This window comes from Mytilus californianus, unplaced genomic scaffold (assembly GCF_021869535.1).
Source record: "Mytilus californianus isolate M0D057914Y unplaced genomic scaffold, xbMytCali1.0.p SCAF_1, whole genome shotgun sequence".
NCBI classification, from domain to species: Eukaryota; Metazoa; Mollusca; class Bivalvia; order Mytilida; family Mytilidae; genus Mytilus; species Mytilus californianus.
The window spans coordinates 25783131-25810532 of record NW_026262581.1 but is presented as its reverse complement, the minus strand read 5'-3'; the positions used below and the strand labels follow the sequence as shown (position 1 = coordinate 25810532).

Sequence of the window (27402 nt, the reverse complement as noted above, 5' to 3'; positions counted from 1 at the left end):
AATTGAAACGGCTTAACTCAATCAAAAGACATATTAACAAAAACAAGTAAACATACACTGAATGAATAAATTTGATCTATGACACAATGTAAATACAAAATTAATAAAAAAGGGGGAGTGAGATGTAAAACAAAATCAAAATAAAAAATTACATGTTTGAATGTATAAGTATTCCGTAAACAGGAAGTCAATAATTGATGAATCTGAAAACACATTACACAGTATAACATGTGCATCTGAAGCTAGATCACAAATTTCAGTAAGCACTTATTTGTAGTTTCTCAGATTACAGGTACCTCAGTTTCATAAATGGTTATTATGTGTTAGAAAACAGGTTTTGGGTTAACAGGAAGTTCATAAACAATGCATCTGAAAACTCATTACACAGTAAAACATATTCATATGAAGCCTGATTACGAAATTCTGAAAATTCTTAATTAATTCTAAAGATAAAATGACAGAAACTTCATACATTGCTATCATGTGTAACAATATATAAGGTTTGGGTTATGAATCTGAAGAAGCATCACATGGTTACATGAAGTCTGATATTGAATTTCAGGAAGCTATGAAAAATGCTATGGAATTTAATGGGACAGATGAAAGGTTAAAACAGTATACAGCTCCTCCTTAGGAACAGGAGTATAATTATTGCAATAGTAAATGTAAGAATGCAATAGGTGTGGTGTGATTTTAATATATATATCATCAATGGCTTGAAAGTTCCAGCTTTTCAAAAAACTTCTGGGTACCTGTGGAGGATTTTGTTTTGTTAAAAGGTCAGGGAGCAACCATTTATCTTCAAGGGGGGGGGGGGGGGGTTATATTTTTTGACGCTATCATGGCTATCAATCAAATTTTTTTTTTAAATTCAACACTATAAGGTATGGGGAAAATCTGGATTCAGAATATTTTTTTTGTCATCTGCTTGACCACAATTTTTTTGTTCATCAAATTAGGGATCAGAATATTTTTCTAGGAAAAAACCATACCCCCCTTTGAAGTTAAATGGTCGTTCCCTTAAGAGTACTTTAAGACACAACCCAAATGTCTCACAAAGAAATACTGATTTGTGTACTTGATAGGCAAGTAAGGCTTAAAACATATTCAAATTAACCTTGCTGGTAAAAATATTTATTAAAAATTTACATAAATTATGCACCAATATAATTCCTGTTCTGGCTGAGCTGAAAAACTCCTGAGATGGCACTGGCATTTCTGACATAAAATTGTCAACTGACTCATTCAAAAGCGAGTATCACTTCCATTAATCCCTGCCTTCCAGTTTGAATGTTTGCATATCAAATAATTTCTTTAGCCTTACCACTCCATAAATAGGAATGTATTTCAGGTAAAACAATAAAAAAAATCTCGAGGTAGGTGGCGTTTACCTATTGTAATTGAGGCACGATTTGAATTTGAGCTTAAAATTGAGATCTAGTTATATCATCAATGATATTCACTGTACATTTGGCTTAGATTGTCTATAAAGATTGACTCTTCATGATATTCTTCACCTTGCCTGCACAAACACTGATTCCTGGGGATAAAGTCCCACGTCCTCCAATGTAAGTTCAAAGTCCATGTATGATAATTTGCGTCTTGGGAAATTTGTGACAAGTTCATATTGTTCATTGCTAAATCCATTTTCTGCAACATATAGCACTAATGCCTATAGCAAAAAAGAAAGAAATCGTAAGTTTAATATGATGAAACAAATACCATACAAAGTGTAAGGAGAACTGGTGCATTACCATAAAACAAACATCATACCAAGTTTAATGAGGACTAGGGCGCTACTTCTGCTCTGCTTAATATAATTAAAAGGTGTACAATGAAAATCACCATACCAAGTTTAATGAGGACTAGTGCATTACTTTTGCTCTGCTTAACATGATTAAAGGGTGTACAGTAAAAATCATCATACCAAGTTTAATGAAGACTAGTGTGTTACTTTTGCTCTGCTTAACATGATTAAAGGGTGTACAATAATAAACTGTTAACACAGAGATATGTCTCACCTTTTTGTACTTTTGATAATGCAAATGTCGAAATTAAAATAGCAATACTTTAACATGTAAGTTATGCAATTATTCAAAGTCAATGAACCATGACTGAAGGTACATGGCTAAACAATCTCCATGGAAATGAGATGTGCCAATGCTAATACAACTGCATACCAAATACCATAGACTTATCATAAGTCGTTCCCTTTCAACAAACCTAAACACAAACATTGACTTGTAAACTATGTAAAAGTTTCAAAGTCAATGAACCATGATGAGGGGGTGGGGCTATATAATCTCCATGGAAACTAGACTTGCAAATGTCAATAAATTTGCATACCAAATATCATTGACTTAACATTAGCGGTTCATCTGAAACTGATCTAATCACAAACTAATTCATGTAAACTAAGCAAAAGTTTCAAAGTCAATAGACCATGACTGAGAGGGCGGGACCAAATATTCTTCATGGAAATGAGATGTGCTAATGCTTATACAATTGCATACCAATTAACATTGGCCTACCACTAATGGTTCCCCTTGAACTGACCTAATCACAAACTAATACATTGTTGATGCCGCCGCCGCCGGAAACAGCATACCTATGTCTCGCTTTTTGACTTCGTCAAGGAGAGACAAAAATCATCATACCAAGTTTAATGATGACTTGGGCATTACTTTTGCTCTGCTTAACATTATTAAAGGGTGTTCAATTACAAACATCATACCAAGTTTATTGAAGACTAGTGCATTACTTCTGCTCTGCTTAACAGGATTAAAAGGTGTACAATAAAAAAATTCATACAAAGTTTAATGAGTATTACTATTAGTGCATTACTTTTGCTCTACTTAACAGGATTTAAGGGCGTTCAATCAACAACATCATACCAAGTTTTAGAAAGAATGGTACTTTACTTTTGCTCTACTTTACTATAAGGTTTATAGGGTGTAAAAAAAGGTTACATGTAAATGGTACCTAAACCAATGCACTATTTTGCATAAGATAAATTAAATTAAACCATTGTGGTGACGTCAGCCTATTCATTTACCGTGGATTCTTTTTCTAGAATCAACGCTTCCTAAATCTGCCGCTGAAATTGACTCACCAAATTATATTCAATTGTTTCCTTTGTGTGCCTAATTTCATTAAGTTTGAAGTGGCTAATTTACTGATTTCTGTTCACTAATGGAATTAATTTAAAAACTTACCTTTAATTTTTGTAATTTTTATATGCCTTCACTGGGAATCGAACCCTTCCTTGAAATCTGTTATGTGTGACTGACATCAACACATCGACGAAACCTCTCGGCTACCAATGGGTTATACTATAGATGTCTATTTTATGTATTTAAATGAACATCTGATATACATCGGTTCATCAACACACATGGCTTGTACCTTTATATAGACACAATAGGCAGTGGTATAGTATGAGTTGGTAGCCGCGAGGTTAGCATGGTTAAAATCAATGAGTTCAAGATAGGGATTTGTCGGTTTAGGTTCGAATCCCTGTATTATCTCTGTTGTTCCAATTCTTACGTTATCCTGTTTTTTTTCTAATTTTGCATGTTATAGTGGATATTTTTGTAATAATTGCGAGTTTTACCGTGTTTTTTTTTAATTATTATTGGCTATTTCACATGTTTGAAACAAAAATGATTACATTCTATTTGTCAATTTTCGTTTCATAAATATAGTATGATTTCATCTGTTTTACTACATAATCTTACAAAGGTTTGTTTGCAAATTCTTATGCGAGAAAATCGTGATGTGCCTAGAGTGCTAGAAAAATTTCGATAACATACTTATTATATATACTTTATATATGCTTTTTGGTCAGGTTGTTGTCTCTTTGACACGTCCCCCATTTCCATTTTCAATTTTATTAGAAATAATTTCGAATATGTCTCATTTTGTATAAACAGATAATATTCATATGCCTGGTAATATAAAGATCTTTTAAAGGTAGTTATATTTGTATTTTGTTAACCAATTAATTGTGATCTGAGATTTATCAATGCATCGTTGGACATGATAACATGGTTATTTAAACTCACTTACAATACCTTCTAATTAAGAAAAGGCTTTAATTTTGAAAAATTAACACAATAGTTTAAGTTATAGATACAATGGATAAGCGTAGATTCATGAAAAACAAACCATTCGCCCTCCGGGCTCATGGTTTCTTTTTCAAGAATCCACGCTTATCCATTGTATCTATATAACGTAATACCTATTAGCTGATATCATTATTAATAATGCGTCATGTATTTTATGGGTCAATAATTAAGTAATAACATTGTTTGCCTCTCTACATTTCCTCCAAGTGAACATAAAATGATATTTTTTACATGCTCTTGGTAAAAGATTGAAACTTTAATAAAATTCTCCCAAGTTTAAAAGTCCTCAAATTATTTTATGTACCTAAAAGAAGAGGCTTAAAATACCAGAAAGCAAAATGAAATGATTGTGAATGGGTTTCTTTTAAGTAAAACACTTTTTATGACAGTCAAACAGTCAGGGGAAGCATATGCACATGACCACCAAGGCTGTTTTATTTTTCATCTGATGAAATATTGGAATGACAATTACGAAATCTTTGAAATGAAAATAAGGCTAATATTAATGATCCCTTTTTCCATTGTTTAAAATATTTACAGAAAATTTATTCAAGAAAACTTGTCCTAAGATGAGCTTGAGATTATCAGATTTTGAGAAATAAAAGTCCAATAACGAAAGTACAAGAAATCAGAAAATTTATAAAATCAAAAGCAAGCAAGCAAAACTAGTCTTACTTCTACGTCATTTGGTTTCTGGTGGAGTTGTCTCATTGGCAATCAAACCACATCTCCTTATTTTTATATTTAAAGCACTCATACTTTGAGGACAAATTAAACTTCCTAAAGATTTAGTTAAGCAATCTAAAATACATGAGAAGTGCCTATCACTGCTGAATTTTTCAAGACTAAAGTCCCAAAACTCTTATACCATTAATTTGAAAATCTTCAGAACCTGCAGTTTAACCTGGCCTTGAGGTCATAAAAATTTTGAGCACAATCATCGTACTAAGACTCAGATATCAACCAATCAAAATACAGGATTCGGTGTTTCCATCACAAATTTTGTTCTCCTAGTACTGAGAAAAGTTTTATGACGGAAAGCCAAGGTTGTAACCAAAAATCGCAATTCAATCATCATTTAACCTAATCATTAATGCATTATTTTTGTGGTATAAAGATAACATCCAAAGTCTACTTACCATAAGTTTAGATTTACAGGATACCGAAAACTGCTGTCTGTTTCCATCAGGAAATCTGATCATCAGTGATGTCTGAGGATCTGAAATGTAGAAGAGAGCTGTATATTTGTATTATTTTTACATAAAACATATACTGTGAATTCTTTTCTTTTTGTAGGAAACAATGTTCCAAGATTTCAAAAAAATTGTATTTTCCTGGATATTTGATTTTATGGTAATGGTAATGGTATGTCTACAATCAAGCCTACAGAAAATGTGTACTTCTTTGAACATTTATTCACTAAATCCTTAAAAATTGATATTCCACCAATAATGAATCCACAGTAGTGACATCTTAGATGTAGTCTTTTTATTTCAAATGTGCCTGGTCTTTGTGATTAATCATATGATAGTTTATAGTTTAATAGTTTTTTTGTGTTTTTTTTTTTTTTTTGGGGGGGGGGGGGGTGTCATTATGACCATGTTTATATGTTAATTCTAGTTTCTTTTTGTGTCAAACTTATATATCTTACAATTTAAAATGTATCATGCTTTTTTTCTTAGGCAAATACCAAGTGATTTCACCCTATAAAAGATCTAGATGGGCAGGAAACTTAATGCAACAATCTTTTTCCGTATACTGGTAGTATCCCACATTGCTGCAGTGTTATGTATACTTCTACTGGATCCCTGTTAGGTAATTCTGTTGTAGTGTATAGGGATAGCAAGGATTCAAACTTACCTGTATCTTTACCAAGGAAATGTTTATAATTTCTGTCTTCACTTAAACAATAATTATCTGAACTTCCTGTATTATTCAACATGCTGCTTTCACTTTCACTTAAATTGGAAATATTGTTTACGGAATCGTTTTTCAAATCTTGGTCATTGCTAGCACTATCAGTGTTTGTCTTATTATCGTTTAACTTCTCTTTGGCTGATTTTATACTTTTTACATCTGGCGATGACTTAAGAGGGGATTGTGACACTTCGTCTTCGGAACCTGAGAATGTTTCAATATCATTGCTGTCGGAATCTGAATCTATAATAACAGTTTGAGGCACTTTGTTTTGGTTAATAGAAGCTTGCATGGCTGCCTGTAATTGTTCATCTTCGGTAGCATCCACGATGCTTGGTTCTCGACGTGCACGTTTTGCTGCTGGACTGGGTTCCTCAGATGGATCATTGTAAGGATGCTCCATCAAGAAATCTGTAACTGTAAAGAAAGGTTTCAGTAGATCATGTAACAAACAAGATCCTTGCATGCTTTACTGCTTATGACTGAATTTAATATTGAAAGACTTTAAATCAAGGTTTTAGTATAGGTATCAAAAACACCAATAGCAATTATCCATAAAAATTAGAACATGGTCAGGATGACCCTGTCAAACATCTATCCCAACATACTAAATAAATTGGGTCTTTCTTAGGTGATTGCCAATGACACAACTATAAACCAGAGACCAAATGATCAAAGCAAGTATAGGTCACCATTAAGCCTTCAACAATGACCAACACCTATAAGGTATAGTAAGTAATACAATGCCAAAACATGATAAAATGTAAACAATTCAAACAAGAAAACTATAGAATTGATTTATGTTTGTATATAAATTACATGCAAAACAACAAAATTTAATTTCAATACTGTATTAAATGCTCCATAAAAACATATTATTTTAGATTAAAATATATTGCTTACCTAGTTCACAGAAAACTGTGGCATCTAATCTGTTCCATGTTGACATGTTTTCACCTTAAAAAGAAAATGAAAGAATTAAATCAATTTAAGACCAAGTGCAATGGTGATAATTAAAATTTCTGGTTCTTAAATAATACTGGATAAGAGAACTAGAGGCTCTTAATAACCTGTATTGCTCATATATTGATCAATGCCAAATGTCAACAATGGCCAGTTTCAGACCATATAAAGGTGGTACCAAACACTTTGACTAAACTTAATTTGGCTCGTTTAATTTTCATAAAATTTTGACAAAATATTTACTTTGACCCTTTGACAAAAATATAAAAATTTCAACAAACTTGAACCACACACTTTATCGGAAAAATTTCATTGGATATATAGCAGTTTGACAAACACTAATTTTGATAATTGAGAGGCTTAATATTTCCTTAACAATAGCATGTGATTAAAACGTTCAGCTGATTTTTACAGAGTTATCTCCCTGTAGTGTTATGTACCACCTTAAACCTATTAAATCTCAATAAATTTTGCAGCATTTAGCCTGGATATTTCTTTTTTGGTATAAATAGACTAAAATGATGACTAACTACTTAGGGACAAAGGGAATGCTGGAATGGAAAAATTAATTTTTCATAAAAGACACTCCATATAACAATAGGGAACAAAAATATTTTTCTTTTGTTAAGATTTTCACATGTGAAACTGAAATATGAATATTAAACTGGTAAATCAATTTTCACTTAACATGGTTTTATATCTGTTGTGTGCATAATTTTTTGTTTGTTTTCTCTGGTTTAACAAGTTTCAACAATGAGCAAAACTCATAACATACAGTAAGTTATTAAAGGCTCCATCATGACACAATATAAAACAAGAAATCAAACAGCCTGATTTATTATACAACAATTACTAAGTAACAGAAAAAATATGACAGACAGCAACCAATGACTACATCATTGACGTACAGGGTCCTGACTTGGTACAGGCATATATATATAAAATGTTCTTGGGTTAAACAAATTTGTCAATGCTCACCCCATCCCTAACGGGAAAGTGGTGTAACATCACAACATAAAAAAGAACTGTAAAAATCAGTTTAAAATGGCTTGACTCATCAGAACAGTATAAGTAGGTAGCACAAAAAACAAGTCATTTTTTTCTCTGACTGTTAATGACGTCTTTACACTAAATCCATTGGATTTTGGATGTGAACTGATTGATATTTTAGTCGTAGATGCATGATTTTTAAATTAGTTGTTACTGACTTTGAACTAGAACTAGTAACTGCGAGTACTCTCAGATCTGTACTTAGTTGTCTTTTTGTTGTGGGGATGTATAAGTACCCTGCCACGTCCACTCTGTGCTTTTGTTAGATGTATTTCTGCTTTGTATCCATCTGATGAGTTAAGCCTTTTTAACTGATTTTTATAGTCTGTTCTTATGTTATACTATTACACCACTGTCCTAGATTAAAGGAAGGGTTGGCGCCTTCAAATTTGTTTAACACCGCCACATTATGTATGTGCCTGTCCCAAATTAGGAGCCTGTAATTCAGTGGTTGTTGTTTGTTGCTGTATATCATATTTGTTTTTTCTTCATTATTTTGTATTTAAATCAGGTGGTTAATTTTCTCGTTTGAATTTTTTTACATTTGTTATTTCCGGGCCTTTCATAGCTGACTATACTGTATGGGTTTTTTCAATGTTGAAGGCCGTACGGTGACCTATAGTTGTTAACTTCTGTGTCATTTTGGTCTCTTTTGGAGAGTTGTCTCATTGGCAATTATACCATATCTTCTTATTTTTAAATATAACAGAGAGACAAAAGACACAAAGTACCAATCAAAGAGGGTGGTAAAGGGTTATTTTCGTGCAACGTGTTTTGCCATTTTTATTTCACGTGCAGCCGAGAAAAAGGTTAGTTATTCACCATGTTTCGTAAAATCGGTAAAAAGATCAACGTGCAAGAAATTTTTGATTGTTCGTTCATCGTGAAATGGCAATTTTATTTCGCATTTTTCTGTGCAGATAACCCTCCTTTACGCCCCTCATCAAAAAGGACATGTTACTAAGTTGTTAAACTTGTGTCTGATCCCTTTGTCATTTTGAACAATAAATTATGTTTAAACTAAGTAAGTACAAAAACTGCTGTTTTAGATCAGTGCTGAATAAGGAATCCACAATATATCTGTGTGAAAGTTTTAAGGTGTAATACCACCAAATCATAGTACGTCACATCCGGTTGCATACGAAAATAGGTCGAAAAAAATATTCCCTTGAATTTGACAGTTGTAGGTAATTGATCCTACATTTCATTGCAGTAAAACATTTCTGGGTCATAAACATATATCTTGGGTATTTCAAAGCACCATTATTTTTTTATTTGGGGTTTCTATAGAATATTTTGGAAACTTGAGGTTACATGGTTACTAAAGCTTGTATACAGGTTAAAAAAGGGGGAAAATTTGATTGGTTAACTTCCAGTGATGGTTATTTTCTTATATGCAATGAAATGTTATGTGAAATTTTTTCTATAGTACTGGACAGGATCAAACTTTACTCATGTCAAGTATTTCTTTATTTGAAACAAAGATAAATTCTGCACAATTTTTTGAAAAGTGCAAATTTAACAAAGACTAATAGGGGAAAATCAATGGTGGTATTACACCTAATATAGGAAGCTGTACATGCACCTTTGACCTTGTGAGTACTCTCATGTGTTAAAATTTCTTGCTATTTAAGTGAAATATTACTAATAATGAAATATTCTGAGTGGATTGAGTCTCCAAAACACATTTTATGAGAAAATTTCCTTGAAATAGGACTTTACCATGAATATTAGTTGACAGAATAAGCCATACTTAGAGTTTTGGGGAGCTTTTTCTCCTTTTTTCTTATATTCTGCTATACTAGAAAAAATTTTCCTAAGAAATACTTTAATAAATATATAGTTTTAAGTAAATGAAATTATTTTTAAAGCAGTAACAACAAATTATTCACCAAAAGAGAAGCTTTTTATGTCCCTCTCTGGAACGCGGCGTAAATTTAAGTTTTACGTAAGGACTTATTGAAACCTCCTTGGAGACAGTAAACTTTTATACGGATAGTTCATTCAGCTTGAATACTTCAATTAATCATTTATTATAACATTTCTATCATAAATGAGTGAAAGTTACCCCAAAATTTTTATTTATTGGCCTATAAAGTAGAAATTTTGAGGAAATGAGAGGTATAAATGGACCAGAAGAGACCTTATAAGGAAGACAAAGAGGTCCATTGGTAGTATTTATCATCCTAAAGTCATCTTTTGTATCATATTCAACTGTTTGTAGGCAGATGAGATAAATATTTGATCATTTATTGGTCCACACTATATTCTATCATGATGCGGCTTGGTTTGGATTTTTCGAAGAAATTTAGCTCGAATCGCTGCAGATGTCGTCTTACATTATACTAGATTTTTCTCAAACTATTGAACTGATTATGACAAAACTTGACAGGAATGCTTGAAATAACCAGTATAACAAAGGAAAAAAGTCACATTCAGTTTATTTAACAAAAAAGTCTTCTTTAGGTGTAATACCACCAAATCATAGTACGTCACATCCGGTTGCATACGAAAATAGGTCGAAAAAAAATATTCCCTTGAATTTGACAGTTGTAGGTAATTGATCCTACATTTCATTGCAGTAAAACATTTCTGGGTCATAAACATATATCTTGGGTATTTCAAAGCACCATTATTTTTTTATTTGGGGTTTCTATAGAATATTTTGGAAACTTGAGGTTACATGGTTACTAAAGCTTGTATACAGGTTAAAAAAGGGGGAAAATTTGATTGGTTAACTTCCAGTGATGGTTATTTTCTTATATGCAATGAAATGTTATGTGAAATTTTTTCTATAGTACTGGACAGGATCAAACTTTACTCATGCCAAGTATTTCTTTATTTGAAACAAAGATAAATTCTGCACAATTTTTTGAAAAGTGCAAATTTAACAAAGACTAATAGGGGAAAATCAATGGTGGTATTACACCTTAAAAGACAGTCTGGTCTCATCTGAATGGAAACATGAAGTCACTATAGTATATGGTAAAAACGTCATGCTCTCTGTATGTAACAAAACTGAGAACAAACTTTTATCTGTTGGGAGGGCTAATGGCTTCAGTGTATTTTACAGTATGAAAGGCTATGCTACCTGTTCGTGGATCCACCACTGCAACAAATGGCCACTGGTGGACTTTGTAAAACTGACAAAACTTCTTTCCTTCTTCACTATCATGATACACCTGCAAAAAATAATTAAAATACAAAATAAAGTTACCAGTGGTACATTACTATTTGGACCTTGAAGACCATATTCAATAACCACTTTAGTTCAAGTTATGCATCAAATAATATAATACTGTAAATTCAGAAATTATTTTGTGCATTTTTAAGAATGAACAAAAACATGAAAAATGTGAGTTTAATTATTGTGATTTTAGCAGTGAATTTTAAGACAAAATAATAATAAAAGCTTAAATACTATTACTTCTTTTGTATATGAATGAAAATCTTAAAGAATATTTGAAGAGAAAATTATAATAAAAGCTTAAATAATATTTCTTTGTTTGTATGTGAATTAAAATCTTACAGTGAATTTCAAGAGAAAATAATAATAAAAGTTTAAATATACTATTACTCCTTTTGAATTTTCAATCTCCCAAAATTGAGTCATATATTCCTTGCAAATGTTCATCCTTCTATCATCAATTATGAAAATATCCTTAGCATTAACAGAATTGTTTGCTTTAAAAAAAAAAGATTAAGGTTAAAATTAGGATCTATTCTAAAATAAATGTAAGGGGTCAATGCACCTTTTAATTAATACAATTTACATGGGTTTGAATATCTTTTATGTTGACTGGTACTTTTCCAATTTGACTTTTTTCTCTATATTCTATGAGCACATTAAATATACTGTATAACATTCTTAATTCAGGGGTACTAATCAATAATTAAGATGTACAAAAGCAGCAGGTACCTCCCCTTAAATAGGGGCGACACAAGGTTGCTTATTTCCCAAATCCTGCTTTTCTTCGTAATTTTTCCCAGATCCCAATTTTATATCCCCTATGTCCCAAATCTGCACCTTTTGACCCCCTATATTCCACATCCCCTTTTTATCACCCCCTTTAACTCACATCCCAACTTCTTTTACCCCTTATATTCCATATCACAAAAGCATGTCATCCCCTCTCTAAATGAAAGCCATGGGGATGATTTAAAGATTTTAAATGAAAAATGTAAAGGCATGTGGAATATCTCTCTTTTAAGACCTGTCAATCATACAAAAACATCCAACATATTTATATTGTGAAAACTCTTCTGAACCCTATCATCCATGTTTTACAATATAACATTCCTTCCATACCACTACCTTTTTTTTGTAGAAAAAGACCTGAACATATCCTTTATTTGTTAAATGATATTCCATAGAAGAAAAAAAACTTAATTTAATCTTATTTGAAGTGTTTTCTTTGTTGAAATAGTTATTTGTTTTTACAGTGATTAAGATTATATTACAATGTTGGCTGCTGAACCCCAATTTTTGACGTTTTAACCTATAATGTCTGTTTGCTTTGCTCACACATTGTTTTCAATATAATGGAATTCTATGCAACTGTCATACAAGTGAGAGGTTTAGCTAGCTATAAAACCAGATTTAACCCACCATTTTCTCCATTAGGAAATGCCTGTACCAAGTCAGGAATATGGTAGTTGTTTTCAATTCATTAGACGTGTTTGAGCTTTTCATTTTGCCATTTTATTAGGGACTTTCCCTTTTGAATTTCCCTTGGAGTTCGGTACTTTTGTTATCTTACTTTTTTCTAACCCTGAATATCATTATTTCAGGACAGAACAAGCCCTTCATACTGACATTTTTATCAGTGTTAGATATCAGATTTTTTATATATTTATACATATTCTATTTACAGGAGCTCATAGCTATTAATAAAGGTTTTACTATACCTGCCAGAAAATAAAATTGTCCTTGATGACAGCCTTGGCATTTCTGTTGCTCCATACATCTCTGTTTAACGCCTGGCAAACAAATTCTTGTACATTCTGGACATTAACCAATAGCCATTTATTCTTGGTTTTACCTTCATCTCGTAACTGAAACACAACTCTTGTTTGAAATATACAGATCAGATTTGTTTTAAATCCCAATTACATGTACCATAGTCACTACTTTGCATGTTAATTAAAGCTTCCAGCATAAACATTCATATTTCATTTCCAATTTTCTTGTTAGTAAACAATTCTTTTTGGATTGTTATAGAAGTCTTTTCTTAAATTGTTATCTGAGGAAGAAAGAGAAAATCTTGATTCTTATTTACTTCATTGACTTAATTTCTTCTGTTAGCAAATAACCTCTTGAACTTTCTAAGCATAATTTTTTAATCATAAAAATGGTTAAACAAGAATTGTTCATGTGGTATGAACACAAAGAAGCTATCATGTTAAAACTTTCAAATGATTTATATATTTCTGCTACTTAATATCTACACAACCATAAATAAATGTTAAAATACATGTAACATTTTTTGTACATAAATTAGGCCGTCAGTTTTCTCGTTTGAATTGTTTTACATTGTCATTTCGGGGCCTTTTATAGCTGACTGTGCTGTATGCGGCTTTGCTCATTGTTGAAGGCCGTATGGTGACCTACAGTTGTTAATTTCTGTGTCATTTGGTCTCTTGTGGAGATTTGTCTCATTGGCAATCATACCACATCTTATTTTTTATATGTAACAGTTTGTTTGGGTTTTTTTTAAGATTTGAACTTCTATCAAGGGTGATAGCATCCAATTTGATTTTATCAAATGTTTTTTTTAAGTTTGGGTAGACATTTCTTAAGTATCTTATAAAATACTCCCTTATAATCACCTACACTTGCAAATGTTCCCTTGAAAGTGATATCTATAGGAGAGACATTTCTTAAGTATCTTATAAAATACTCCCTTATAATCACCTACACTTGCAAATGTTCCCTTGAAAGTGATATCTATAGGAGGACGAAATAAATCTTCTAATGTTCTCTTCTTGTTGGGAACACTGGGGACACTGCCAGATGTTAACATTTCTTCTTGTTGTTCTGAAAATTAATACACAAATATTATCAACGTTCCAGACTTTGAACATTCACATGGATACATGCCAGGTTTAAACAATCCTTTTTAGTATGAAATCCTCCCCCTTTTTAATCTCCGTCAGTTGAATGACATTAAATACATGTATGAAAGAATACACAAAGAAAAATCAAGTTCAGAAAATACATGTACCACAAACATAAATGTATATTAGACATCAACATAATACAGAAGAGCCAACACATGGCAAACTAGTTAAAACCACCTTTTCTGATGATAGTGAATGTTTGTGATTATTGATAAATATTTTGATTGATTGATTGTTTGTGTCTAACACCACTTTCAACACACTTGGTTATATTGATGGGGCCAGTTTTTTAAGTAAATGCTTTTGACTGTTGATAAATATTTTGACTGTTTGATTGTTTGTGTCTAACACCACTTTTAGCACACTTGGTTATATTATATATGGGGGCCAATTTTTTTATTGGTGGCGGAAGCCAGAGTACCTGGCTAGAACCATTATTTTTAGCAGGAAACTTTCAATCCTGGTCAATTAAGGTTGGAGTCATTTGCACCTTGCCATGACTGTGGTTGGAACTAATAAAGACAATGTTAACAGGTTAGTGATCAATGAAGAACTATTAAGACCACTCAGCCACCCAGACCCCCATAAATATACTGAAGTATCTGTCTGTAAATTGAATAAGTATTACACATATCCATTACTGACAAGATTCTAAATCAATGAGTTATCACCCTCAATAATGAGCAATATCTATGTTTTACTGAGTTTCACTAAACAGCAACAAAAAGATTTTTAACGGAATCGTCTTATGTGTACTGTATATCTTACTTGCTTCAGCCTGAAAATCCCGAAATCCATCAAATACCGATCTTGCTTTTCTTCTTCTGCCTCTAAAACCTATGGAAAACATAAGCTGAGAATATTCTGTCAAAACAAGTGCCTCATTTACACTGCAATCAACATTCTCAGACATGTGCATATATGAGGCTGGTGGTGTCGCTTTTGAATTATTTCACATTTTGTCAGGCAGGGGCCTTTTAAAACTTTTTATACTGTATGAGTTTTGCTCAGTGTTGAAGGCGTTTTGTTACCTATAGTGTTCACACCTTTATTATTTTGTGGGTGGATAGTTGTTTCATTGGCAATCTCACTAAATCTCAATACTTTAATTTTAATCAATGTTATAGTGTCCTCTAATAAATGTGCTTTTGGATTTGTTCTCATTGATTTGTCTTTTTTCAATGTTTAGATATGAACATAGAAGCTCACTGTGCAAGAGGAAATTCAATCCACCTGTGGAGTCAAAGTTCAATATCTGCTAGAAACATGATAGCACATTTTATAGAGGAAATGTATACTATTTACATAAGGTAACATTTGTACATGTACTAACCGTGTATTTTCTATTCCAATTATCAATGATTATGGTTACAAATGATTATTCAGACTTTCAATTGAACTCTACAAAACAGTTTTGAAATTTCCAATAGACCTGATTACTGTTTTAGTTACATATATATTTCAAACATCATTGCATTAATTCAAAATAGCATTTTAATTTTTGCTTTTTATGTTCTGATATATATTTCAGGAATCATGTTAATTAATTTTCCCAAAGCTGTCTGTTGTTTAAGACTCACAACAATAAATGCACACATTAAATTGGGTAAATTTTAAATTGACAGTTATAAAGTCCAGTGATAAAAACAGTTAAAGAATATTTTTACAATGTATATTTTTGATGTGCCAACAGTATGAGCAGTAGCGGGTAATATTTGAGTTTTACCATAAATTGGCATTTCTTCTATCAATGTCTCACTTCTCTGTGGTATTGGAGCTCTAACTTCATCCCTACAATTAAATAAGACTATGCAAAATTATCTGACTTCTTTGATAATCAACTTCAAATAATAATGAGACAAAGTAAGCATTATGTTCATGTGTTTACCTAATGGCAAATACTTAAATATTTTTCTAATTAAACAAGATGAACATTTACTCACTTATTTCTTCAATTTTGGAAGCCTTCATTCATCTATATATAACTAAGTGTCAATCAAGCAGCTACTTTTAATGAATAAAAGGAGTTATGGGGTATATGCCAGCGAGACAGTAACCATGGTAACCCTATGATACAAAAATTAAGATATAAGACATCCTCAGGGTGATGTAAAGTCTTCAACGAGTGTCTTTAAAATACATGAATGTCAAGCTCTAAATGGAACAGAGACTACTCAAGTATTGAAAAAAAAAACACTCACAAGGTTGCAAATTATGGTGGAGCTAGAAAAGTTTTCTGGGCACTCAATTTAAACCTCCCTCTTTTACTCTTGACCAATTGAATGACAAATGGAACATGTATAACTGCCAACTTTTTAAATCTCCAAAGTAGGGGATCTAGTTCTCAGCTATCCTTAATTTCATATTATATTACTCCCAGAGCACCTGAGATGGCTGCCGGGTTTTGACGGGGTTCGAATGTCTTTGTCTTTAGTTTTCTATGTTGTGTTTTGTAGACTGTTGTTCGTCTTTTTGTCCTTTTCCTTTACTTTCTCAGTTTGTCATTGATTTATGAGTTTGAATATCTCTTTGGTATCTTCCACCACTCTTTTACTGTATTCAGTGGTATTTGTAGTGTTTTCTGTAATAATTTTTCCTTCATTTTGCAGGAGAGAGAAAAATAGGCAGATGTGTCACGGAATAGAAATTCCTTCATAATATAAAATCCAAATGGAAAAAATATTCTGGAATATTATTTCCACTGGAATAAATATTACAGTAAATGTTCCTAACGGAATAAATGGTATAGAATATTTGTTCCAACAGGAACATCCAACAGGAACAGATATTATGACATTGTTTATAACAAAGTTTCCAGTGGAACTTCTGTTAGGCGGAACAAATATACTTTGACAGAAGATACCAAAGGTACAATTAAAACTCATAATTTGAAGAGAGACAGACAAAACAATGGCATACTGGGTAACATGAAAAAAATGAAAAGACAAAAACAGTCTACAAAACACTAAGTAGAAAATTAAAGACTGAGTAACAGCAAGAACCCCAACAAAAACCGGTTGTGATCTCATTAAATTTTATGATTAACAAATTCTTGCAAACTGTACTGAAAAAAATTATATCATTTATGATAATAAATATAAAAAGCTGAAACAACATATCCTTGATATCAGAAGACAAACAACTTTTTTAATAAAACTGTTATCACAGAGATATGTCTCGCCTTTTTGTAATTTTGATAATGCAAATGTTGAAATTAAAATAGCAATACTTTTAACATGTATGTTATGCAAATATTCAAAGTCGATGAACCATGACTAAAGGTACATGGCTTAAAAATCTCCATGAAAATGAGATGTGCCAATGCTAATACAACTGCATGCCAAATACCATTGACTTATTCCCTTTAAACAAACCTAAACACAAACATTAACTTGTAAACTATGTAAAAGTTTCAAAGTCAATGAACCATGATCAGGGGTGGGGGCTATATAATCTCCATGGAAACGATACTTGCAAATGCCAATAAATTTGCATACCAAATATCATTGACTTAACATTAGCAGTTCATCTTAAACTGAACTAATCACAAACTAATACATGTAAACTAAGCAAAAGTTTCAAAGTAATTACACCCCAGTTCTATTGTTATACTTCATCGTTTCTATTTCTGAAACAAGTGTAAATTGAATAGATCTATTGTTACGAATAACAATGGATTATGACCACAGGGTGTGACGAGCGGGGTTTCTGGAAACCCCTGCTTCTACATCCCGCAAACAGAGTCCATTGTTATTCATAACAATAGAAATTGATTATTTTTTAAATAGCATGAACATAAGAAAAAACTATATAGTCTTAATAGTGTTCACTACAAATTGTTTCAAGATATTAAAAAAACACATTTTAGGAAATTCCAATAAGCATCTATTTTGAATACAAAAAATAACCCTTTAAATACTCCTTTGCTTGAAGGTAATTTTATTTATCCCAGTCATATGTCTATATTCTAAAGCATTGATCTTTAAAAAAAATGGGGATTCTAACTCCCGGACCCCCCCCCCCCCCCCCCCCCCCCCCCCCCCCGGGGTTGGGGGTTCTGCGGTTATTAAATATGAATGCATTTGAATGGTTGGAACCCCCCCCCGCTTTCTCTTGAGTTGGGAACCCCCGGTTGGATCAGTACCTAATTGCCCCCCAAAAAGGGAGTTCCTCTATATTAAATATTGTATGTTGAGCTTGTCTGGTAGTCCGGTTTCTAATGCAGACACACCTATCCCTTAGTATGTTTGAATATGAATGTTTGTTTATTTTCGAGAAGGAGGGGGGGGGGGGCTTTTGTTTTTGATAAAATTGTAAGATATAAAATACAGCTATGATTACCGTTATTAAACTGATACAGGTAAGTACTTTGGGTTGTAATATTGCCTTTATCTTTAGTCTCTTCTATCAAATCCAACGCTTGCCACAAAATGTCGTCCGTCTTATACCTGTCCATATTGACAACTGTATACAAGGAGCATGATGTATTTTTTGTTTGTAATAAGAATACACGAAACAGTCAACCTTGACCTGCTGATCCATATTAGCACATGGTTTAACGGGAATATGCAAAACAACAACTTTGACATTTGTAAAATATACTCACTTGTCAAAGTTGGAACAAAGATAACCAAAGAAAGGTTTCTAGTGGGGTTTCATGTAATATAAAAATATTCTTATAAATCATGGTTTGATATTTTCAATAAATATGCTATCGTTTTTTGTTTTGTTTTTTGTTTTCATTTAATAATCAATGTTAACAAATATAGGGTTTAGAATGGGGTGTAAGTTAGTTATACACCTTAGGATACGGCGTGTCTGGATAAGAAACCCCTCCGGCCGATGGGGTTTCTTATCCAGACACACCTATCCCTTGGTGTATAACTATTACATAGACCATGACTGAGGGGGCGGGGCCAAATATTCTCCATGGAAATGAGATGTGCTAATGCTTATACAACTGAACACCAATTAACATTGGCCTACCACTAATGGTTCCCCTAGAACTGACCTAATCACAAACTAATACATGTAAACTTAGCATAATTTTCAAAGTCCATAGACCAAGACTTAGGGGGCGGAGCCAAATAATCTCCATGGAAATGAGATATGCCAATGCTTATACAACTGAATACCAAATATCATTGACCTACCACTAGTGGTTCCCCATAAATTGACCTAATCACAAACTAATACATGTAAACTATGAAAAGTTTCAGTCAATAGACCTTGACTGAGGGGGCGGGGCCAAATAATCTCCATGGTAATGAGATGTGCCAATGCTAATACAACTGCATACCAAATATCATTGACCTACAATGTACCCTAGTGGATAACATGAACTAGACCTTATCACAAACTAATACATTGTTGACGCCGCCGCTGCTGACGCCGGAAGCAGCATACCTATGTCTCACTTTTTGACCCAGTCAAGGCGAGACAATAAAATCAAAATACGACGAAAATTGAAAAAATTTGAACTTTTTTTGTGGCAGATTTGACCTCCCGCTCATGAGACTGGTGTTAGAGTGAAATTTTACCTCCCTGTCAGAAGACTGGTATTCAGAGTGATATTTTACCTACCTGTCAGGAGACTGGTGTTCAGAGTGAGATTTGACCTCCCTGTCAGGAGACTAGTGTTCAGAGTGAGATTTTACCTCCCTGTCAGGAGACTGGTATTCAGAGTGAGATTTTACCTCCCTGTCAGAAGACTGGTATTCAGAGTGAGATTTTACCTCCCTGTCAGGAGACTGGTATTCAGAGTGAGATTTTTAAAACTTTTCAAAATATACTAGGATGATATTGAGAGAGTTGACACCTACATGTATCTATATGTACTTAGAAAAAGTATCCATGCCCTTTAAAATTATTTCCATCATGATCAATATTTAGGGATTGAAGGCAGATTATATGCTTCATTGTGGTTTTAATAATTATAATTATTTAATGTCAAAATATCACCATCCGATAGTTTATCAATATATTACCCATCATTCCCATAATCTGATGTTGACGGCTGATCATTCTCTGTTACAACACCATCCGCATTACTATCCATGTGCATTCCTATGGCCATGTCAAGGTTACAGTTGCATGCTTCTAACAAACGAACACCAACTTCATTTGTAGCTCCTAAATATTTCAAAAGAAAATGTAAATGTATTTTAAGAAATGAATGCTTCTTTCTGTAATTCAATTGGGTTGTAAAAGTGTTGACCAAAGCACATTCTGTATGAAGCGCTTCATTCTGAAAATGTGTGCACAATCAACACTTTTACAACTCTATCAAATTACTAAAAGAAGCATTCATTTCTTATAATTACATTTTTATGCTAAGACCATGAAAAAAATTTTTATCCAGTTTTTCTTATATTTACCTGTGCACTTTTTTGTGGAAGTACATGTCATTATGAATGTAACACTTCATTTTGATATGAAGGTTAATTTTTTAATGTCGTACGATTGATGTTAGCTTATCAAACTAACAGATTCTCATGAAACATACATTTAATGTAATTATATCATAATATCATGGTTATAAATAAATGAAACTAGAAGCTCTAAAGAGCCTGCTGTGTCTCTAACCTACATGTAGGTCTATGACTAAGACTCTATGTGCATCTTCAACAATGGACACTTGGCAACATTGTAGACTAGATAATTCATGATTAAAATTGCGTTTTTATTTATCGTTTAATGCTGATAATTTTTCTGTTTACAGTTTCTCTCAAGTACCTTCTTTCATGTCTTTAGCTTTTGCCAAAAACACAAAAAAGGGTAAATAAATATATGTCATTTTAAAAGGACAAGATCTACCGTACTACATGTATATATATAAGAAAACAACTGACAATTTCATCTATGCTGACCTATTTGCAGATGTTGTCTTGCTGAACATTTTTGTATTTTTAAGTTTCTATCTACACATGAAACATGTACAGTCACACCTGCGAAAACTGAATCTGATAAAACAAAATTTCACTTTAAACCAACAATTTGTTAATTCAACCTGGACAAACTGAACCCTATTGATACCAATTTCTAAACGATTCTTAACAGCTTATTAGTTAATTTGTAATAAAAATTTATCAATACCAATCAAAACAATGTAGGTATTTTCAATTATCATGATTATAGGCATGGGTGATTAAACAAACACAAGCTGACATAGGATCCCTGAGGGTATTTGAAGTTTGATTTAATTAAAGATGAGTTGTTTGTATAAATTTAAACTAATTAGCTTGTAAAAGAATTTGTAAATTTGATCAAAATGAGGAACCTTTTCATCCCCAAAAAGGGCAAGAATGGATTCGGCACTTTCTCTTTAATACAAATTGGAATTAATTAAAGATTCAAAGGCAGTTTCAAATCATTCTTGAAATGATCTTAGTTGAAACGTGGGATCAGTAAAAGCTAGTGTGTGTGACATTCTCAAACGTAAAGATATACACCATGCTAAATATTTATGTAATGTGGGATTCCTTCAATAAACCCATCAAATGCAGATGAGTCTGAAGACCCGCTGGTTGATGACATTCATAAGCTGATTTTATTCAACAGTAACAATTTTGTTAAAAATTTAACCACAGAATCAGAAATTTGACAGGGATTATGAATCTGATTTAAACAGTGAGCTTATGGGAGAAAACTTAATTGAATCAGACAATGATGTAGACTGGGATAGTCATGCATTGTCAATTTGTCAGGGGTACTACTTATATAAGTGATTTTGGCATTGAAAAATTAGAGAAGGCTTTTTAAAATCACTGAAACAAGTAATTTGAGGGGCAAAAATTTAAACACTTAAAGAGGCAATAGCTGTTAAATTCATCGTCACCAATTTTACTCAAATTCTCATACAATTTTTTGTGTATTTGATTTATAACATACTAAAACTTATACATCCAAATTACAAAGAGTCTAAAATAAACAATTATCAATGCATGGACCATGTGGCCTCGATATTATGTATCAGCATTTACTGTGTATTTTAGTCTAGATGCAAACTAATTAACCAGACTGCCGATGGTCGTTTAACCAAATATAAATATAAATAGATATTGAGCAAATGCATTTGGATTTTTCTAGGTCTGTTAAATCATTGATTTTAACTGCATAAGAATGATTTTTTGTGGATCAAATCAATCACCTGAATGGTTCACCCTTGTTTCATTTACATTCTTTTCCTTTTAATAGCTGAACACGCCTAGTTTATGTGTAACCCCTCTCTAGATAAGGGGTTAAATTGAAGGTCACATGAATACGGATTCAATGAGGTCAAATTATTCACTTGCAAGCAAATAATTCATCAGCAGTTTTTCTTAGCTTATTTTGACAAAATTGAACCAAACTGGCTGCTAAAAGCAAATTATTATTTCACTATTTCACTTTCATTAACATGATTAATGATTGAACAAAAAAAAATCATATTTTTTTATATATTTCGTAGCTACATGTAATGCCCCTTTAAATAGGTGATTAATGAAATTTTTAAATCACTAACATAGACAGTGTGATACTAACATGACTAAAATCACTTGTTTCCCCTGACTGTTGGGACTATCACGCTAATAGACAGAGGTCTAACACAGTCTAGACCTAAACCATAACAGCATTTTATATTTATTAACAGAGGACTTTGGTGGATGCATTTGATTACTGTTTTATGCATCCTAAAAACATCTTTTTGACATATTTCATTTTATTTTTTGTTTGCATTGAAATCAACATGACACACTTGTGGTCTGTTGTTTCACTTGGTGTTTCTCTCAGTTAGTGTCAAAATTACTTTAAACTGTCCACTGACATTTAGTTCTATGATCCGAACACCTGTGAAAACCCAACAAAATACAAAGTCCTGAGGTGTTCAGGACTGACAGGTTTCACTGTACAATGACAATGGCCCTAAAAAACTCTAACAACACAATCAAGGTTTCAACTTTTTTACAATTTCATTATTTTCAAAATTATTCATAAAACATCCTAAAGGAGAACACAATTTCCTGCAAATGTGTATATCTGAATACTGGTTTAAGTGATTACTACATGCAAGTAAAATTTACATGTATTGTCAGGTCATATGTTTTTGTACGTTATATGAATTCGTTCTATGCATGCTTTTTCAATGGAAATTATGACGTCACAATGCATTCTTAATACATGTAGCACGAAAACCCATGAAACAAGGATACATGTTAATACCACGAACAATGTTCAATATCAATAATCTTCAGGAGCTCATCAGGTAGGACTTTCTCATAACAGAATCTTAGTTTACTGTTTAAAAATCACGTTCAGTCATCTGCCCATTCTGGGGTTTGATTCGTTTCATTTAAAAATTAAAGCGACAAAATCAAAATGATTGATGGAGTAACAAGGATTTAATTACAGACATATAATTCGTTGTGAGCTTTTTGTGATGATGATATTCAAAATAATAAATAATTAAATGTCTAGATCGGAAAAATAGAAGTCGAAATAACCTGTAATTGCACAGAACTGCTCTAAAATAGCATTGTCAACATTTGTTGCCATTCTTCAAGCCGCTAACTTCGGAAACCTCTTTTTTCTGGTAACCATCTTACTCTTGTGTAGGAAGAGCGTCCTAATTATATAACTGGAAACCAGTAAAAAAGTTTCACTAATTACCAGTTAAAATCTTAAATAAGAATAGGAAGCAAATCTACGGCTTAAAGTTTACCTAATTTGATAAATTAGTAAATAAACGGATTTGTATAGTCTTGTCACGGAATAGAAGTTCCTTCATAATATAAGTTCCAAATGGAATAAATATTACAGTAAATATTCCTAACGGAATAAATGGTATAGTACAGGAACAGATATTATGACATTGTTTATAACAAAGTTTCCAGTGGAACTTCTGTTAGACGGAACAAATATACGTTGACAGTCTTACTATACAAATCATTGGTAAATATCAAAATATGAAAAGACCACACCCACCTCAAATATATATAATTATATATTAAAATTTTAAGTAATCATTATATTTAGACAAAGAGATGCCTAACCCTTTTAGTATCATCCCTTGGTGACTTTTGCATTAAAGTGATAGAACAAAATAAAAATTACTTTTATGCACTAGTCACAGGTGTATAAAAACACACTTGCTAACATGTCTAAGTGCATTTGCACTCGGTATTTTTCCATTATACTAGTGACTTGAATTATTCATTCCTTCACTGTGTGGCTTGCTTTTCTGGATAAGAGACAAGGTGGACCTCTATTAGCAGACTATATGATAAAATGATTATATTATTTGTATTGGCACTCTGGCAAGGTAATAAAATCAAAGATATGAAACTTTGAAAGAACTTAACTGATTAATAAAAAAATAATAATAATTATAATAACAAGTTTTATCATGTTGTGATATTTTATATGATTACATGTTAATATAATTATATTCTATGAGAATTTCGTCCACTTTTTGTGAATTTTAATTTTGTATTTGTATGTCACTTTATGTGTTATGAATAAAAATGTATTGTTGTCATTATGTCCCATTATGAGCCCTAGATTGGAAAATAAAGAACTTTGAACTTTGAAATTTATATAAAAATAAAATAAAATATCAACCTCCAAACAAAACAACAACTGAAATAGATGACAAATAATGTATGAATATGGAAGATCGATATTGACATCACATTTTCGAATTGTAAACACTACACCAATTTCAAGGTTTAAAAAAAGACAGTGGCTATTTTGCCGATGCCGTTTTCAGATATGCAATTCAAAGAACTAACTATTATTTCAAAAGCAAATTTTATTTAAACATTTTTGATTTTGAAGCTATGTGATAGATTTTGTTAGATTGTATATTATTTTATCAAATTTATATGCAATGAGATTTTTACTGTTATCTTATTTAACTATATTAGTAATGATTTGATTGTTCATGTTGACAATGCACATTTTTGTAGTACTTTTCAAACGTAAATATTAAAATTCTTTCTTTACAAAGAAACGGCAAAATAACAAATTCACTATATATATTGCCTGTGCCGGTAAAATAGCCATTGCTATAGAAATATGCTATTTTGCCGGATTTCTTATAGATATTCTAATCAGAGCCGCAAAATAGCATATTTTCTATTTTGCTGGCGCCGGCAAAATAGCCACTGCCTAAAAATCAATTTCAAACACTCGCAAAGGGTTATGTGTTCGTACAGGCCGACAAGATAATACTAGTCATGGATATAACGGACGTTCTTCAGAATGAAACTGTACATAATTCTGAACATCCTGGCATTTATCTTTTCTGCTAGGTGATTTTTACCAACTCTGATAAGTCAAGTCTTCTCCAACTGGTTTTTACAGTTTGGGTTTATATTGTGTTGTCACAGAACATACACCATTGTGCCAGGTAATGGATAATGATTGAGTGCTAACACGTTTAATTCTACCACGTGAATCTTTGTTTACCTGTTACAATTAAGAAAAGAAGCTAAAATCAGTGGTTGTCGATCGTAAGTTGCTGTCAACATGGTCAAAGAAATCTACAAAGATTAAGTGCATTTTATTGGAATAAAACGGATATAGTTTATTGATATGTAAACTTGGCCCTTTTGAGCTCACCTAGCCTAAAAACCCAAGTGAGCTTTTCTCATCACTTGGCGTCCGTCGTCCGTCGTCGTCGTTAAGTTTTTACATTTTGAACTTCTTCTAGAGAACCACTGAATGGAGTGAAACCAAACAATACATGAATATTCCTTATGAGGTGCTGACCAAGTATTGTTACTTTGTAGCTGATCCAGCATCCAAGATGGCCGCCAGTGGGGGACTTCGTTTTACATAGGACCCTATGGACAATGCATACAAATGTCTTCATTTAGAGAACCACTGAATGGAATGAAACCAAACATGGCATGAATGTTTCTTATGAGGTGCTGACTAAGTGTTGTTACTTTGAAGCCGATCCATCATCCAAGATGGCCGTCAGAGAGGGACTTGGTTTAACATAGGACCCTATGGGAAATAAATTCAAATGTCTTCTTTTAGAGAACCACTAAATGGAATGAAATAAAACATGGCATGAATGTTCCTTATGAGGTTTTGACCAAGTGTTGTAACTTTGTAGGCGATCAATTATCCAAGATGGCCGTTAGTGGAACTTAGTTTGACATAGGACCCTAAGGGAAATACATACATAAGTTTTCTTTTGAAGAACCACTGAATGGAATGAAACCAAACGTGGCATGAATGTTTCTTTTGAGGTTCTGACCAAGAATTGTTACTTTGTACCTGATTTGTCATCCATGATGGCTGCTAGCGGGAAACTTAGTTTAACAAAGGACCCTATGTGAAAAACACACAAAAGTCTTCTTTTGAAGAACCACTGAATGGAATGAAACCAAACATGGCATGAATGTTCCTTATGAGGTGCTGATCAAGTGTTGTTACTTTGTAGCAAATCCATCAACCAAGATGGCTGTCAACGGGGGACTTAGTTTAACAAAGGACCCTATGGGAAATACATACAAATGTTTTCTTCTAGAGAACCACTGAATAGAATATAATCAAACATGGCATGAATGTTCCTAAAGAGGTGCCGACCAAGTGTTGTTACTTTTTAGTCGAACCATCATCCAAGATGGCCGCCAGCAGGGACTTAGTTTAATAAGACCCTATGGGAAATACATACACATGCTTCTTCTAGAGGAGCATTGAATGGAATGAAACCAAACATGGCATAAATGTTCCTTATGAGGTGTTGATGAAGTGTTGCTACTTTGTTGCCGATTTACTGTTCAAGATTGCCACCAGGAGGACCTTAGTTCAACATAGAACACTATGGGGAAATATGTAATCAATGTCTTCTTCTAAAGAACCTCTGAATGGATTGAAACCAAACATGGTATTAATGTTCCTTATGAGGTGCTTACCCGATACTTACCAAGTTTTATAACTTTGTTACTGATTCGTCATCCAAGATGGCCACCAACGGGAAACCTAGTTATAGGAATTACATAAAAATGTTTTCTTATATAAACGACTGAATGGAATGAAATCAAATAATCTATTTTTACATGATTTCCAAAACCAAAGTAGAATCAGGTGAGCGACACAGGCTCTTCAGAGCCTCTAGTTTTATAAGTTAAACATGAAGGCCTTTCTTGTAAATTCGGCATTATTCAGTTGTAGGTGATTAAGTCGACTGAGTTTCACACAACAAACCCCTTTAAAATATTTTGTTTGCAAT

At 32.5% G+C, this 27402-nt stretch overlaps 1 protein-coding gene across 1 annotated transcript; it reads right to left on the bottom strand.

The window, feature by feature from the left end:
- Window positions 1-1118: 1118 nt before the first annotated feature.
- LOC127717996 (UBX domain-containing protein 7-like) lies at window positions 1119-23766 on the bottom strand. Its single transcript, XM_052223881.1, has 11 exons — window positions 23660-23766; window positions 20165-20309; window positions 15904-15968; window positions 14946-15014; window positions 13976-14094; window positions 12966-13112; window positions 11149-11239; window positions 6948-7001; window positions 5988-6461; window positions 5267-5346; window positions 1119-1672 (listed from the first exon to the last, which is right to left on the bottom strand). Exons 1-11 carry the CDS (start codon window positions 23709-23711, stop codon window positions 1514-1516), a joined length of 1455 nt encoding a protein of 484 aa, XP_052079841.1. The 5' UTR covers window positions 23712-23766; the 3' UTR covers window positions 1119-1513.
- Window positions 23767-27402: the final 3636 nt, after the last annotated feature.

Excerpts from the sequence above, each read along its gene's own strand:
- LOC127717996 (XM_052223881.1), bottom strand. The coding sequence starts at position 23,711 with ATGGCAACAAATGTTGACAATGCTATTTTAGAGCAGTTCTGTGCAATT. Across the intron at positions 15,969-20,164 it reads TCAGATTATGGGAATGATGG|GGATGAAGTTAGAGCTCCAA; the intron begins GTAATATATTGA and ends ATTTAATTGTAG. Across the intron at positions 14,095-14,945 it reads GGATTTTCAGGCTGAAGCAA|AACAACAAGAAGAAATGTTA; the intron begins GTAAGATATACA and ends ATTAATTTTCAG.